Source organism: Phacochoerus africanus, chromosome 8 (genome assembly GCF_016906955.1).
Source record: "Phacochoerus africanus isolate WHEZ1 chromosome 8, ROS_Pafr_v1, whole genome shotgun sequence".
Classification (NCBI taxonomy): domain Eukaryota; kingdom Metazoa; phylum Chordata; class Mammalia; order Artiodactyla; family Suidae; genus Phacochoerus; species Phacochoerus africanus.
Genome location: NC_062551.1, coordinates 43,007,168 through 43,021,863, shown reverse-complemented (window position 1 = coordinate 43,021,863; position 14,696 = coordinate 43,007,168). Strand labels below are relative to the sequence as shown.

The 14,696-nt window shown below is 62.4% G+C and overlaps 1 protein-coding gene across 5 annotated transcripts; it reads right to left on the bottom strand.

Moving 5' to 3' along the window:
• Positions 1-233: 233 nt before the first annotated feature.
• LRP3 (LDL receptor related protein 3) lies at positions 234-13,039 on the bottom strand. Of its 5 annotated transcripts, none has more exons than XM_047791629.1 (7): positions 12,944-13,035; positions 10,969-11,016; positions 4,631-4,805; positions 3,083-3,297; positions 1,489-2,605; positions 1,095-1,227; positions 234-884 (listed from the first exon to the last, which is right to left on the bottom strand). In XM_047791629.1, the coding sequence occupies exons 1-7, from the start codon at positions 13,014-13,016 to the stop codon at positions 300-302; spliced, it is 2,346 nt and encodes a 781-aa protein (XP_047647585.1). In that variant the 5' UTR covers positions 13,017-13,035; the 3' UTR covers positions 234-299. The 5 variants fall into 5 exon arrangements, with proteins under 5 accessions (XP_047647585.1, XP_047647586.1, XP_047647588.1 ...); XM_047791630.1 differs by having other exon boundaries at positions 4,631-4,769; positions 12,944-13,034; XM_047791632.1 differs by lacking the exon at positions 12,944-13,035 and adding an exon at positions 12,703-12,751.
• Positions 13,040-14,696: the final 1,657 nt, after the last annotated feature.

Genomic DNA, 14,696 nt, shown 5'->3' with positions numbered 1-14,696 from the left:
CCCTGCCCTGGTCCTCCAGTTTCTCAGGAAAAGAAGCCCCAGAATGGAATCAGGGGAGGTAGATGTGAGCCCCCCAGTGTGTCTGCATCCACTGGGGCCCCAGAGAGGGGCTCGTCACCCCCACTGCCCCCCACAGTGCCCACCACACCCACGGGGGTGGGGGTGCTGACTCAGGAAGCCGGCTCGGCTTCTGGGTGGGCTTCCCCATAAGAAAGAAAGACACGGAGGCAGGGTAGAAACGACTGTGTATTCCCTGGTTACAAAGCGGGGCTGTGGCGGTCACCAGCGTGTCCAGCGGGTCAGCAGACCAGCAGGGCCTCGTCATCACTGGCCTCCAACGTTGGGGAGCAGGGTGGCGGGGGGCTCCTGCAGACACCCAGTGGCTCGGGTGGGTGGGGGCCCAGGGTGCTGCTGGCAGTGGAGGCGGGAGGATGAGGGTCCTGGGCCGAGCAGGGCTCCCGAGGCATGTCCACGGGGGCTGGATTGTCCACCAAAGGGTCCCTGCTGGCCTTTCTGTCCTTGTCCACTGGCCTGCACTCCGGGTCCCGCAGGCCCAAGGGAGGCGGCACCGAAGGTCCCACCTCTGGGGCGTGGATGGGGGCACTGGGGGGCCCCTCCCCGGCTGCCCCTGGGCTGCCTGTGTCCGTAAGGGGCGCCGGGGGGTCCAAGGCAGCCCCTGGCGCAGGCTGGAGGAGCCCGTCACCCAGCACCGTCTGAGAGGTGCGTGCGGCCGTCAGCAACGGGATCTGTCCGCGGGGCGCCCGAGGCCGGTGAAAGAGCCGGTTCCAGAGGCGGCCGAGGCGACGGCGGGAGGGCCCGCGGCGGGAGGCGTGCCGGCGCATCTGTCTCCGCATGGCCGTGCGAAGGTTCTGTAGCACCGAGGCCTGGAGGGTGGGGCGGCAGCTGAGGGGGCAGAGGTCAGCACGACCCCCAAGGGACCGGAAACCCCCAAGAGACCACCTTGTCCCCATCTCCCACCTCCCTGGACCCCTGGACCAGCCTGGCTGCACCCTGTCTGACCCCGCCCTTCGGCTTCCCTGTCTCAGGTGTTCCCCGAGGTCTGGCGGGTGGGGGTCTCACGGCCTCTGGCTCACCTGGGATGCGCTGTAGACGGGAAAGTCCTCAACTGGTGGAATGAGGCCCTGTGCGATGAGCTGACCGTAGGATGGGGGTGCCTCCCGCCGCACAAACTCAGCCTCCAGGCGGGTCATCTGGGTCTCAAAGGCCCTGAGAGCAAGGGCAGAAGGGCGGCGTGGCTCGGCTGCCGCACCCTGGCACTTCCTGCCTCCCCCGGGGGCACTGCGGCTGGACCTCTTCCCTCCAGACATCCCGAGAAGCCCCGCATGGACGGCTGGAGCCCCAGTTTAGGGGAACCCCCAGCTGCAGGAAGCGTGAGCCCAGGGCCTCTGTCCAGGTATCCAGAGTCAGGAAGAAAGGGGGGCTCTGGCCGCACCCAGACACAGGCAGCAGTGGGACCCCGCCACCCACCTGTACTCCTGCGTGCGCAGGGAATAGAGCTTGAAGGCGCAGCCCAGGGCGATGACAAGCAGCAGACCACAGACCAGGCTGCCGATGAGCGCGGCGGTGATGACTTTGCGGGGCACAGCCGCCAGGCAGCCATGCTCATCGCTGCCATCCTGACAGTCCTCCTGGCCATCGCAGCGCCACGTCTCGAAGATGCACAGGTTGGTGCCACAATGGAAGGTGCCCGGCTGGCAGGAGAAGCAGTTCTTCTCGTCAGCGCCATCGGGGCAGCTCTTCTGGTTGTTGCAGCGGTCGGCGGGTGTGTAGCACAGGCCGCTGCCACCCTCACAGGGGTACTGGTCAGGCGGGCAGGCGGGGCAACCCTGCTCGTCCCGGCCACTGGCGCAGTGCCACCAGCCATCGCAGCGCTGCGGCTCCGAGAAGCAGCCCTGCTCGCCTGCGTCCCCTGCGTCCCCCTCTCGGCTGCTCCCGCACGGCTGCTCCCAGGGGAGGCAATAGCCCTTCACCTGGTAGGTGGCATTGAAGCCGTGGCCAGCACTGCGGGCGCGGGCATGATAGGCCACGGTGAGGCGGCCCTGGGCGGCCTCGAGGCTCACGGGTCGGTGGTTGCTGCGGTAGGAGAGTGTCTGCAGCAGGCGGTCCCCGCGCTCGCCCAGGCCCTCATACACCTGCACGTAGTCATCGTAACCCAACCGCAGCTCCAGCTGCAGCAGCACACGCCTCGGGTCCTGTGTGTCCACCAGCCACGTGCAGTGCAGATCTGAGGGCCCGCGGGCTGCACCGAACAGGTCTGGGGAGGCGAAGGAGCCGTAGAAGCTGCCCAGCCGCCGACCACAGGCCAGGTCAGGGCAGCCGGCCTCATCAGAGCCATCGCCGCAGTCCTGTGTGCCATCGCAGCGCCGCTCAGCGGGCAGGCAGCGCGTGGAGCGCGCCCCGCTGCAGGGGAAGGTGCCCCCAGGGCACAGGCTGCCCGGCGGCTCAGAGGCAGGCGCCGAGCAGTTGCCCTCGTCGGAGCCATCGCCACACTCATCCACGGTGTTGCATTGCCACGGGCCCGGCAGGCACTTGCCATTGTCACAGCGGAACTCGTCAGCCTGGCATGATGCCTGGCCCAGCTTCCCTGGGGGGTGAAGTGCACAGTGGAGACAGTCAGGGGAGTGCAGAGGCACCCTCCAGAGTGGGGCCTGGGTCCAGCAGCGGGCAAGCCATCCCCCCCATCCATCCCTGCAGGGCCTCTGCAGGGCCCAGGGAGAGGTAGGACCCCAGGAGAAGGGCCCCCAACTTTCCATGGCCACCTGAGGGGCAGAGTCCCCTTGATGCCAGGTTGGGCTCAATTTCTGACCTGAGCCGGGGGTAAGGAGGGAACCTCCTACTCTGGCCAAGTCTATAAAGTGGAGTTAGTGACCCCCAGGGGCTCCAAGGCACCCTGAGGCAGCCCCATAACCTATCCCTGTCACCCTGGGCCCAACTGACCTGTCCACTGGGGGAGACCCTGAGGGGGTGGGCCGATGGAGGGTGCCGCCCTGGCCCCCCAGAAGCCCATGAGCGTGCACTAAGGTGCCCCGCCTGCCCAGCCGCTGGCATCAGCTGGCATCACCTCGGATGTACGAGAGGCGGAAGCCCTGGGCCTGGCCGGAGCTGGAGGCATCCGAGTGGAAGAAGATCCAGACGTGGTCCCGAGCAGAGATGAAGGCGGGCGGGATGGCAGAGCCACAGAGCCGGAAGGCCTCCTGGCGGGGCGGGGCCGCGGGGCCCAGCATGAGCCAGTCCAGGGAGCACTGATGGGACTCCTCCACGTCGAAGTTGCGGAAGCTGCCGGGGGACAGGGAGGACCCCAGATGTGGATTAGGGTTAGGGTTAGGGTTAAGGTTAGGGTTAGGGTTAGGACCCCAGAAGTGGATCCGGGACCAGCAGCAACAGCCAAGCCTGAGCTCCCGGAAAGGATGGCCGCCTCCCCCGCGCCCCCCCCCTCCTCCGTTCCCTGCCGCTGGCATAACTGCCATGGAGGGCAGCTCCATGGAGAATGAGATGAGCGTGGACAGCCTGGGACACTTCAGCCCGGTGCAGCTCTGCAAAAGCCTCCCCTCCTCCTTTCAACCCTTTGTCAGCCCCCACACAGGGCCCTAATCCCACAGCCAAAGTAGAAGGGGAGTCGGGAGCCCCCTCACAGGCCGTCCTCTCCCCAGACACTCTCCCAGGAAGGGCGAGGGCCAAGGGTCCAGATCCCCGCCACGCTGGTTCTGCTAGAACAGACCTGGAGCAAGCGCCCAGGCCTATCACAAGGGAGTCCATGTGCACGGAGCTGGCCTAGCCCAGGGCTGGGCCACAACGTGTCACCTGGGGAGAAACTCTGGCTCTGGTCCCCTGGACCAGGCTGGGGGATGAGCAGGGCCGTGGAACCCTCTAGAAGGAGCCAGGAAGGGTGGAGATTTGAAGAGACTCCCAGTGGCCACAGGGAAACAGGCACACGCAAGGGTGCCCATCACATCCCTGTCCTCTGGAGCTACAGAGAGGCCGAGGGCCCCTGGGTGTTGGCATTTAGGAGAGCGACTGCTCAGCCAAGTCCCCGATGGCCAGCCCTGTCCTGAGGTCCAGCCTCAGCCCACCATCTGATCCCCTCACCCCATTTCCCTCTGCACAGCCCTGCGGCTCGAGCTCCTGACCCCTGCCTGGGTCCCTCTCCTGCCCAGATGGCCCCGGGGCCCCCAGAGAAACACTGCAGGGCAGGCAGGACACCTCTGCCACCTCGCAGACAGCTGGACCACGCCCACCGGTCCAGAGCTCCCCTCCCTGGCAAGCCTGAGGGGACAAACAGCCCTGTAAGCCCATGAGAGAGGCTCGGGGCAGGACAAGGTCAGGTCTAGGCACCAGCCAGAGGCCCGCACTCACCAGCTCACATGCACCCACACGCATTCAACTCACACGTTCACACGTAGACCCAACACATGGGCTTGCACACATACACGTGCTCACATGTGCCCGCCACACCTACCCAGACACGTGCTCACGTGGGCACACTCACAGTGTCCTTTACACCTGCTCAGATGGAGCTCTGGCACTTACACAAGCACACGTGCGTGCTCACACACATTCAGTGCGTGCAGGCCCTCATCGCTTCCCTCTGACACCCTCGGGGCCCCCATACCTGATGGTGATCATGTCCCCACGGTCGCCCTGGATGTACCAGCTGCAGTTGGTGCCTGGAGGGTAGTTGAGGGGCCAGGCTGGGCTGTAGATGACGCCGCGGCGCTCCGTGTGCTGCTCCAGCTTCCCACTGCAGGCGGCTGTCAGGAGAGGAGGCTGAGAAGTGCTGGCCTCACCTTTGGGGGCGAGGCAGAGTGAGAGGGGGCACTTGAGCCCAACCCCCCAACACATACACCGTGGCTTGAGCACAGGCCCTTCCCTAGGGTGGGATCAAGGCCAGCCTAGGTGGTCAGGGCCAAGGGCAAGGCCACAACTTGAGACCTCGGGGAAATGATGTGTATGGGGGGTGGGGGAGGAGGACCCCCATGGACTTGGGGCAGCCCAACCTGTGCCCCGGAGCCTAGGACTTACCCCCAGCCCCAGCAGGGCTGGGAGCAAGCTCACCAACTCCCCTTGGCACCTTGTAGGTGCGGCCTCCTGGCCTCAGGGCCTCAGCTCAGTGGATAATTCTGCACCCTAGGCCTGCTGGCCCAGCACAGGCAACCCCACTCTGGTTCCCTGCCTGTTCCCTCCGGCCACTCGGGGGGCTGGCCAAATACAGGCCTCAGCCCCACAGGGAAGAGGCTTTGCTCACCCAACACTTATTTACTGAGGACCCACCATGTGGCAAGCACGAGTGCCAGGCACGAGTGCCAGGCATGCTCATAAGACAGGCCAGAGCATGGCTCAGTGGAGCCCCCAGGCTGGGGAAGGAGCTGACAGGCTTCATGCAGATCCCCTGGGGCAGTGAAGACATAAATCAGGCCCGAAGGGAAGGGCTGGGGTCCCTACATGGCTGGAAACACAGGCCGAGTCTGATCACACTTTGTGTGGCATTTGGGTTTTATCCGAAGCTTAAGTGGGAAGCCACCAAGGGCGACTGCCATAACCAGATGGGAAACCAAGGCTCAGAGAGGACAGGTGAGCTGTCCATGGCCACACAGTTGGTAAGTGGCAGAGTCAGGACCCATCTGGGCCTCTAGCAGGTGCAGCCTCTCACTGCCAGCCTTGAGTCGATGCCCGCGATGAAGTGTCTGGCACGAGCACAGAGCATCACACCGGCCAGCACAGGTGAGCGGTGCCACCAGGCCCAGCCCCGCAGGCCTCAATCCACACATGTCATTACACGTGCCCTCTGGAGTTCCCGTCATGGCTCAGTGGTTAAGGAATCCTACTACGAACCATGAGGTTGCAGGTTCGATCCCTGGCCTTGCTCAGTGGGTTAATGATCCAGCGTTGCCGTGAGCTGTGGTGTAGATTGCAGACGTGGCTTGGATTCCACGTTGCTGTGGCTTTGGTGTAGGCTGGAGGCTACAGCTCCGATTAGATCCCTAGCCTGGGAACCTCCATATGCCACGGGAGCAGCCCTAGAAATGGCAAAAAAGACAAAAAAAAAAAAAAGTGCCCTCTGCTTCCCAGCCGAGTCCACACAGCCTGAAGGCAGCACACGCTGCCCTAGTGTCACCTGGCCTTCCCCGGGACTAGGCAAGGCCCTGAGCTTGGCGTGCCCCCACGCCTTACAGCCCCTTTCCCAGTTCACCCTACTTCAACCAATCTTCACAAGAGCTTGGGCCACAGCTGGGGCCCATTACACAGATGGAGAAACTGAGGCTCGGGGTGACAAATGATGATGCTTGTCCTGAGCCCAGAGACATAACCGCTTCACCTTCTCTGGCCCTTTCCATGGAAGCAGGGGTCTCTCTGCAAGGCTCTTTGGAACCCCAGATGGTTCAGCTACACAAAGGAGAGTGACAACCCTCCAGCAGCCTCCCAACCTCTTAGGACTGTGCCCATGGCGGTCCAGGTGATCAAAAGGTGACTAACGGGGAACTAACCCCCAGCCGTGGCTCCCAGGAGCATCAGAGGACTAAAAGAGAAACAGCCACTCTGACCCTAAAGCAAGGCTGACCCCGCTCAGGTCGCCATCAGTGTTTCAACCATCCTGGGTCAGCGAGGTACCAGCCAGGGCTCTCCACCTGGCACTCACCATGGCCTTGGAGGCCCGCCTCCCTGGCCCTCCGATTTCCTGCAGCCCAGGAGGGTAAGGACTAGACAGATGGAGGGGCAGCCAGGGTCCGAGCAACGAGTTCCCTCGGATGGGAAAGGCTGCCATTGTGGGCCTCACAGAGAGATGTGAGGTCATGACACTCAGAAGAGGCTTCTCCCTGGACTTCCCAAGGTAGCTCAGCAGTAACGAATCCGACTAGTAACCATGAGGATGCAGGTACAATCCCTGGCCTTTCTCAGTGGGTTAAGGATCCGGTGTTGCTGCGGCTGTGGCGTAGGTCGGCAGTTGCAGCTCCAGTTTAACCCCTAGCCTGGGAACTTCCATATGCTACGGGTGCGGCCCTAAAAAGACAAAAAAAAAAAAAAATGGGGGGGAGGCTTCTCCTAGGTAGAGGGTGCTGGGCAGGAGGGTCACAGGCAGGGCTGAGGGCACATCTTCCCCTTACATCTGGTCTCTAGAGCAAACCCGGAGTGAGACTCCATTGGCCAGGATGGAAGCCAACCCTCTGTCCCCTGTCCCTTTATCCCACAGGACAGGGCCTGGGGCAAAGCAATACGTACCCCCGAGGCTTTCCCTGTGGGATGGAACATTCTCAGAAGTCAGTTTTCTCTCCCATGATGGCCAGAGAGAGCCAGGCCTGCAGGGACCTAGATCTGGCCCCTCTTCCATCAGTGGGGAAACTCATCTCTCTAGATACCAGCTGAGAGAGACGCAGATAACTGGAAGCTGCCAGCCCAGTTCGGCCTCTCATCAAGTTCCCCGACAACATGCCCCCGCCCACACAAAGCCTCACCCAAGGGTCCCCATGCCTGCCCCAGAAACTCCCATGGGGCGGTGGAGGAGCAATGTCTCTTGGTCACTGTTTGCTCATCTCCAAAGCAGGCTGCACGGTTTCTGCAGCCATCAGCCTGGACCCTGCAGTGACCGTGGAGCAGGAGGGAGGCCTAGGTCGCTGCAGGGAGCTGGGAGATCAGGGCGGGGCCCCAGCCTGGACACCGGCTGGCACCAGCACAGACATGCAGCCCCAGCCCTTCCCAGATGGCAGGCCTCACCCCTATTCCACCACCACTCTAGGACCCAGGCCCGGGCAGGGGAAAGGGCTCCATGAATCCAGTTCTGCGGTCCACACTGCCAGACACACTATTGCGCCCTAGGCCTCAGCTTGTCCAGCAGTGAAATGGAGTCAGTTGGTGCCACTCGTCTCAGAGAGTGGCTGGGACATCTGGGGAAGCAGCAGCTTCTGGGTGGACAGAAGGGGTGAATGAAGGAGGCCCCGTGGGAGGTGGGGGTAGTGATGGATGTGTGATGATGGGCGGGCAGTGAGGGGAGCCCAGAGGCACTGATACAGGATGGAGGGTCTTGGGGGCGGGGGGCGTTAGGGGCGGTCAGAGAGGTCTGCCTGCGCTTAACTGGAGGGGGCCCGTGTTCACTCAGCAAAGAATTGTGAGGTCTCCGGGGCACAGCAGAAGAGCCTCGGCCCCCAGGTCAAGGTGGCCCGCTCAGGGGGACAAGGGATGACAGGCCACTTTTACACCAGAGTCCTGCTTTCCTGGTCCAACGAGTCACCAAACACTCCTGACAGGGCTCAAGCAAGGACAACACAGAATGTGCAGAGCCAGTGTCCAGAGGCCATTGGTCCCCCAGACCACCTGCTGGTGGAACTGACAAAAGGGAGCCAGAAGCCCCACCAGCACTTGGGTGAAGCAGCCGGGTGAGCAGAGAACAGTCTGAAGGCCCTGCCCAGGCTCTTCCCCTGGAGTCACCGTGGCCGCCTCGTGGAGCCCAGAATCCAGAATCCCAATCCTGGGTCAAGACGGGGGCTGAGAGGCAAACAACTGTGTGGTCTCTGGGGCAGCCTGGCTGGGAAGAAGCAGGCAAGACCATTTTTCTTTTTTGAGTGTTTTGGGTAGGTTTTTTTTTTTTGGCCACCCTGTGGCATATGGAGGTTCCCAGGCTAGGGGTTGAATTGGATATGCAGCTGCTGGCCTACACCACAGCCACAGCCACACGGGATTCAAGCCGCGTCTGCGATCTACACCACAGCTCACGGCAATGCCGGATCCTTAATCCACTGAGCAAGACCAGGGAATCAAACCAACATCCTCTTTGATACCAGTCGGATTAGTTGCTTTATGATTTAATTAACTTTATGATCCAGGCTCCTCACAGTAGGAGTGGCAAAGAAACCCTGAAACTGCAGAGTCATGGAGCTTTGGGAGGGGGTGAGGGACGGGTCTCGGCCTCTCTTAGCAATGCTAGAGGTGTCAGGGGGGGGCTCTGGGAGAGCCACAGCCCCCAGACCACCCCCTGGGGCCACATCAGCTGTAAGTGCAGCTCAGGACACCAGGGGGCGCCAAGCACAGCCCACGTGGATCCTGCTGGCTACAAACCTGTGGATGGGCCGGCGGGCTGTCTTTCTCACCGTGGCTCTAGAACCTTGTCCCTGGAGCACCTCTTTTCTGAACCTGGGGCAGGCATGTTTGGAGCCGCACACCCACTTACCTCATCAGTGGAAGGGCTGATCTGGGGCTCACATTTGTAAGATCTGACACCCACCCCCCAGGTCCCCTTCTCCCAGCCCCACTCTCCACTGTGGCCTCAAACCCCTGCCCCAGGTGAGGTCAGTCTTCTGTCGGAAACTGGGATGGGCAGACTGGACAGTCAGCTGTGGGGGCCTGGACACCAGGCAAGGTGAGGCCAGGGCTGAGCTGGGTGGGGCCCTGGGCCCGAGGCTTCGACTGGGAGGCCAGGCTGCCCAGAGCAGGAGCTGGTGGGCAGGGAGAATGGGAAGCAAGCCTGAGAGGAGAGACGGACCCTTGAGAGCAGCCTCTGTGGGTCCTGAGCCTCCCCCTCCCGGGGCCCACGGCCAGCAGAGATCACACCCTGAGCTGCAGTCCTGAGCAGAACTAGAAATCTCAGGGAGTTCCCATTGTGGCTCAGTGGTTAAGAACTGAGTCCATGAGGACTCAGATTCAATCCCTGGCCTCGCTCAGTGGGTTAAGGATCTGGCATTGCCCTGAGCTGCCGTGTAGGTCGCAGACTATGGCTGTGGCTATGGCACAGGCCGGCAGCTGCAGCTCTGATTCAGCCCCTAGCCTGGGAACTTCCATATGCCACAGGTATTAAAAACAACTAGAAATCTCAGGTACCTCCTGCCCCACGATGCAGCTCAGCTGACAGCAAACAAATCCTCGGCTCCCACGCTGGGTTACTGCACATTCTCCCCAGTTTCCAAGGCCCTTCTCTCGGTGGTACCAAGGGCCACAGGATCCTGGGCCTTGGCATTGGCCCAGCCCTGGAAGCCCCCTCAGCCAAAGGCAAATGCCCACGATGGCTTCAGCTGGCCCTCCTGCTCCTCTGCTGTGCTCAGCTCTGGGCCAAAGCACAAAGAGAGCCGGTGGACGGATGGCCCCACCCTGACGGCAGGAGGCAGGGGTGGAGTTCTGTGTTTTCTTAAACACTCCATGTATCTATTTGGCAGCAAGTACTCCCAGGGCCAAGCTACCAGCAAAAGTGTTTACATCTCTTCTGCAAACCAGTCTGCCTGAAACTGGTCCCCCCACTGGCCTGCTTCTCTAACTCACACCCCAAGTGAGTATTTCATCAGGGTCAGGTCCCAGGCATCCAGAGACCACTGCTAGAGCCCAGAGCCCTCCGAAATTATTCAGACGAGTCAATCCTAAGCCATTTCCCCTGCGTGCCTTGGCTTTCCCACCGAAACACTAATCCAGGCTCTGGCCTAGGCCTTCTCAGCACTCCCACGTCTGCCTTGATCAAATCCGGCACTTCCCCTGTGGCCCCACGTGGCATGGTGCGTCCCTTCCTCCCAAGACAGGTAGGTAACAAATTCCTCCATCAGTGGCTTTGACCTCTCCATGTTGTCACTCAGCTAGACCTTTATAAACTGCACCACAGGTGTAATGTTAAAGCAGGCAGGATCTCATGGCTCCCATGGCCTCACGGCCTCCAGGAAGCGCAGTCTGTCAATTGTGTGGCCACCCCATGCCAACACTGTGCTCAGCACCTTACATCATTCACCCACTTAACCCTAATAACAAGGCTTTGGGGGAGCACTTGTTATTGCACCCATTTTACAGAAGAGGAAACAGAGGTATCAGCTGGTCCAATGCCAAAGAGCGCCTCTGTGATGCAGAAACGATGCCCAAAGACTGAGGCAGAAAGAGGCCCAGTGAACTCGGGGGCAGAGCCAGGATCCTGAAGACTGGTACTTGGAGGGCACCAAAGCAGGAGGACGGGGAGGAGGGGAGGAAGGGGAGAAGCATCTTACTCACCTAAGGCAGGAACAGCGCTGCTGAGCCGCCCTGTGAGAACAATGTTCACTGTGGGAGACAGAAAGAGGGTTCAGTGGAGCAGGGAACAGTGTAGGGGGAGAGGGGGCGGGCTCTTAGGGCCCAGGCTCCTGGGACACAGGACCACACGGACCAAATTTGAGGCTGGTTCTCTTCATCTTGCAGGATAAGGCCCAGAGCGCCGCCACAGCGATTTCTGCTCTGACCCTAGTCCTACAGGGATGGGCAGAAGTGAGACCCCCAGGGGATCTCAGGACTCATGGGAAGCCCCACAGCAGAAGAGAGCGGAGTGCAGGCCTGGCTGCATCAAACCGCTCCTGCCACTCCCCATGCCTGGGAAATCTAGCTCACTTGGGAGGGGTGTGTTTCTGTTTCCTCTAAGACTTGGGAACCTTGAGGCTAGACCATCCTTCAGAGAGAGAGGGGCCCTTGCTCACTTGGGGGGTGGGGGACCCTGCTTGTCAGGGGGGCTCCTACCACTGGCAGGGCTTCTTCCCTCTGAGGGGCCTTGCCAGCCAGGGAGGGAGGGAAACTGTCCTGATTACCCCCATTTCACAGGCACTCACAGCTAGCAGGGTTCAAGGTCCTCCCCGTGCCACAATGACCTTGAGAAAAGAGGCCAAAACCTGACCTGCCACCTACCTCTCCAAGTCCTCACCACTATGGGATTTGCTCTTGGCTTTTACCTACTGCTTCATGGGTTATGGGGGCAGGCAGAGGATATGGGCAAGCCCAACTTCGCAGAGTTCAGGGTGGCCCCTTCCCCAACATCAAGGATGCCAAGGGAAGCAGAGAGCATTTCTGCAGGGGCGAGCCCCCATCTGGTGAGGGAACCAGGCCAGCTGCCCCCTAGCAGGACACCCAGGCTCTGCTGGGCAAAGCCCATGCTCCATCTAAGCAGGGAGGGAGGGTGGGGGGCAAAGAGCCTGCTCCCTGCCCTGCTCCCTGGAGAAGTCCAGCACCCAGCAGCTCGTGGCCACTGACAGACTGAAGAGTGGGCACTCTGGGGGCTGTGGCTTTTATTGAGACCCTCCCCCCCAACACGCAGTCGAGGCAAGGGCCTTCCCCCAGCTGCCTGATTCTTGGGGGCAGAAGAGGATGCAGCCTAAAACGAACAGGCTTCTTTTTCACTTTGTCATTTCAGTGGCTTCAGCAAACCTATTGGGTGTACAGAGCCTTCACTGATGACACCATAGGGTGTCCCCTAATGACCCCAGGCTTGGATAATGGCCTCCCTCCTTCATCATGGTAAATAAAGGAGCCATGTGGCTTGAGGATTTAACTCCTTCCTTCCCCTCTCCCCAACACAGGGCCCTCGAAAGGGAGATAGAAAAACTCTCTGGTAGGGCTGGAAGGGTGCCAGGCCTGGACGGGTCCCTTGGCCCTCCCCAGACACACCACCCTAGGCTGATGAGGCCTGCCCTTCTGGGTCTGAGAAGACACAAAGGGAAGACAGGAGTCATTCTGGCAGCTGCCTCCTGCCGGGCATCCCTATCCAGGCTCTGGCTAGCACCCGCCCCCACCCCATTCTGGGCAGGAAACAGTTCCTTGTTCAGGGGGCAGCTGGCCTCAGCCCCGCCGGCCTCGCCTTTGTCCGATGCTCCGGAGGCCCGGATCCCACATCACCGCCAGGCTAAGCGCGGGCATGCCAGGCGGAAAGCCACTGTCTGCCAACCCCGGTTGCCTGCACAACGGGCCGCCCTGAGCAGCGCTCACCCCGACTCCCGGGCGCTAGTCCGAACCGGGTGGGAATTGAGGCTCCGCGGCCAGAGTCGCCTTCTCAGGCCTAAGACCCCAGCGGGCTGGGGTGCTGGGGGCCCTCGTCTCCTCGGCCTCCGGCAGGAGCTCTCGCAGCACTGCAATCGGAGGAGCGCGGCCGGCCAGGGGCTGGCCAGGGCGCGGCCTGGAGCTGCGAGGCGGAGGACCGGACCCCGCCGGGCCCGCGCGGCCCACTCACCCAGGCAGACGACAGCGAGCTGCGCCCGGGCGCCCGGCGCCCCCTCCGGCCCCGCGGCCGCCCGCTTCTCCATGCCGGGGCCGGCCGCCCGCGGGCGCCGCCTCCTGCCCCGCGCCTGCGGCTCTGGCTCCGGCTCGGGCTCGGGTTCGGGCTCCGGCTCCCGGGGCGGCTGCGGCCCGGGTGCGGGCGGCGGCTCCGGCGGCGTCTTTGTGAAGCGGCGGTGCAGGCCCGCAGCGCGCGCGGGGCCACATCGGCCGCGGCGTCACGGGCCCCGCGGGGGCTCAGCGGCGGCCGCCAGGGAGGACCCCCGCCCGCCGCTGCCCCCGCGCCCTGGGCGCCGCGCCGCGGCCGGCCTGTGCCCGGGGGCCCCCGGCGCGCCCATGCCCCGCGGCGCGCAGCCCGCCCGGCCCCGGCGCCCTCCGGCCGCCCCGCGCTGCGCCTAGCCCTCCCGGCCGGTGCCGCCGGTGGAGCGTCCGCGGGTCTGCGGGTCCTCCCGCCCGGCCCCTCGCCCGCCGGAGCCCGGAGGCCGCGCCGCGCCAGCCACGTGACGCGCCCGCCGAGCCGCAGTGGCGCTGGCAGGGCGGGTGCAGGCGGCTGGGGCGGGCGGGGGGCGCGCGCCCCGCCTCGGCTGCTGGACAGCTCCGCGCAGGCGGCCCCCGGCCGGTGCGCGCCCTCTGGCCCCTGAGCCTGGCGCTCTGGTCGGCCCTCCTCCCGACCCGCGACCTGGTCCGACCCCGTCCGTCCCGGAGCCGGCGGTGCTGGGAGGGGAGGGAAGGGAGGCTGGGTAGAAGGGAGCAGAGAAAGGGGCTACGCGGGGCTGCCGAGGGCATCTGAGGACAATTCGCAGCTTCCACGTGAGGTTCCTGCCCCTCCGACATGCCCCCTCCTTTGCCACAGCCCAGATAGTCCTGCCACGTCCCTGAGACAAATCGCCCTGCGCAGAGCAAGGCCTGCGAGGGGACATGGGTGATCACTCTAAGAGGTCTCTGGAAACCCACCCCTCCCAGGAACCCCTGAGCCCAGCCAGTCGTCCCAACAGGCCCTGGGAAGAGGAGAGGAGGCTGTTTTCCAGGCTTGAGGCACCGTAGGGGAGAGTGGTCAACCAGGGCGCTGGACCGGTAGAAGCAGGATGGTTGGAGAGGCCACTTAAGGTTAAGCAGGGTCAGATCTCCTTCCCTGAGACCCATGTGAAATCAGAGGTCCCCCCCACCCAGGTTCCCTGGTGTGGAGGCTTGGCATGGCCTGTCCCCTCCCTCCAGCCACCAGCCACCCCGGCCTGCCCTGAGCTAAGGCTCAGAACCCCTCTCCAAATCCCCCTCCCTTTGAGTTTCCCTGTTTAGGAGAGAAGGTAGAGAGAAATGGATGTTACATGAGTGAACATTGTAGACAGAATAACTCAACTCACTCACTTTCACTGTGCAAACTGTCTGGATTTTAATTTTTTACTTATTTATTTTTTATTACTCAATGAATTGATTACATTTATAGTTGTACAATGATCACAATCCTATTTTATAGGATTTCCATCCCACAACCCCAGCACATTCCCCCCACCCCCCAAACTGTCTCGTTTGGAAACCATACGTTTTTCAAAGTGGATTTGAATTTTTTAAAATTGGGACAGGAGTTCCCATTGTGGCTCAGTGATAACGAACCCAACTAGTATCCATGAGGACGTGGATTTGATCCCTGGCCCCGCTCAGTGGGTCAAGGATCTGGCATTGCCCTGAGCTGCAGCATAGGTCTCAAAAAT

Coding starts and splice junctions, on each gene's coding strand:
- LRP3 (XM_047791629.1), bottom strand. CDS start 13,016: ATGGAGAAGCGGGCGGCCGCGGGGCCGGAGGGGGCGCCGGGCGCCCGG. Junction 11,017..12,943: donor GCTCGCTGTCGTCTGCCTGG/GTGAGTGGGCCG, acceptor TGTCTCCCACAG/TGAACATTGTTCTCACAGGG. Junction 885..1,094: donor CCGTCTACAGCGCATCCCAG/GTGAGCCAGAGG, acceptor CCCACCCTCCAG/GCCTCGGTGCTACAGAACCT.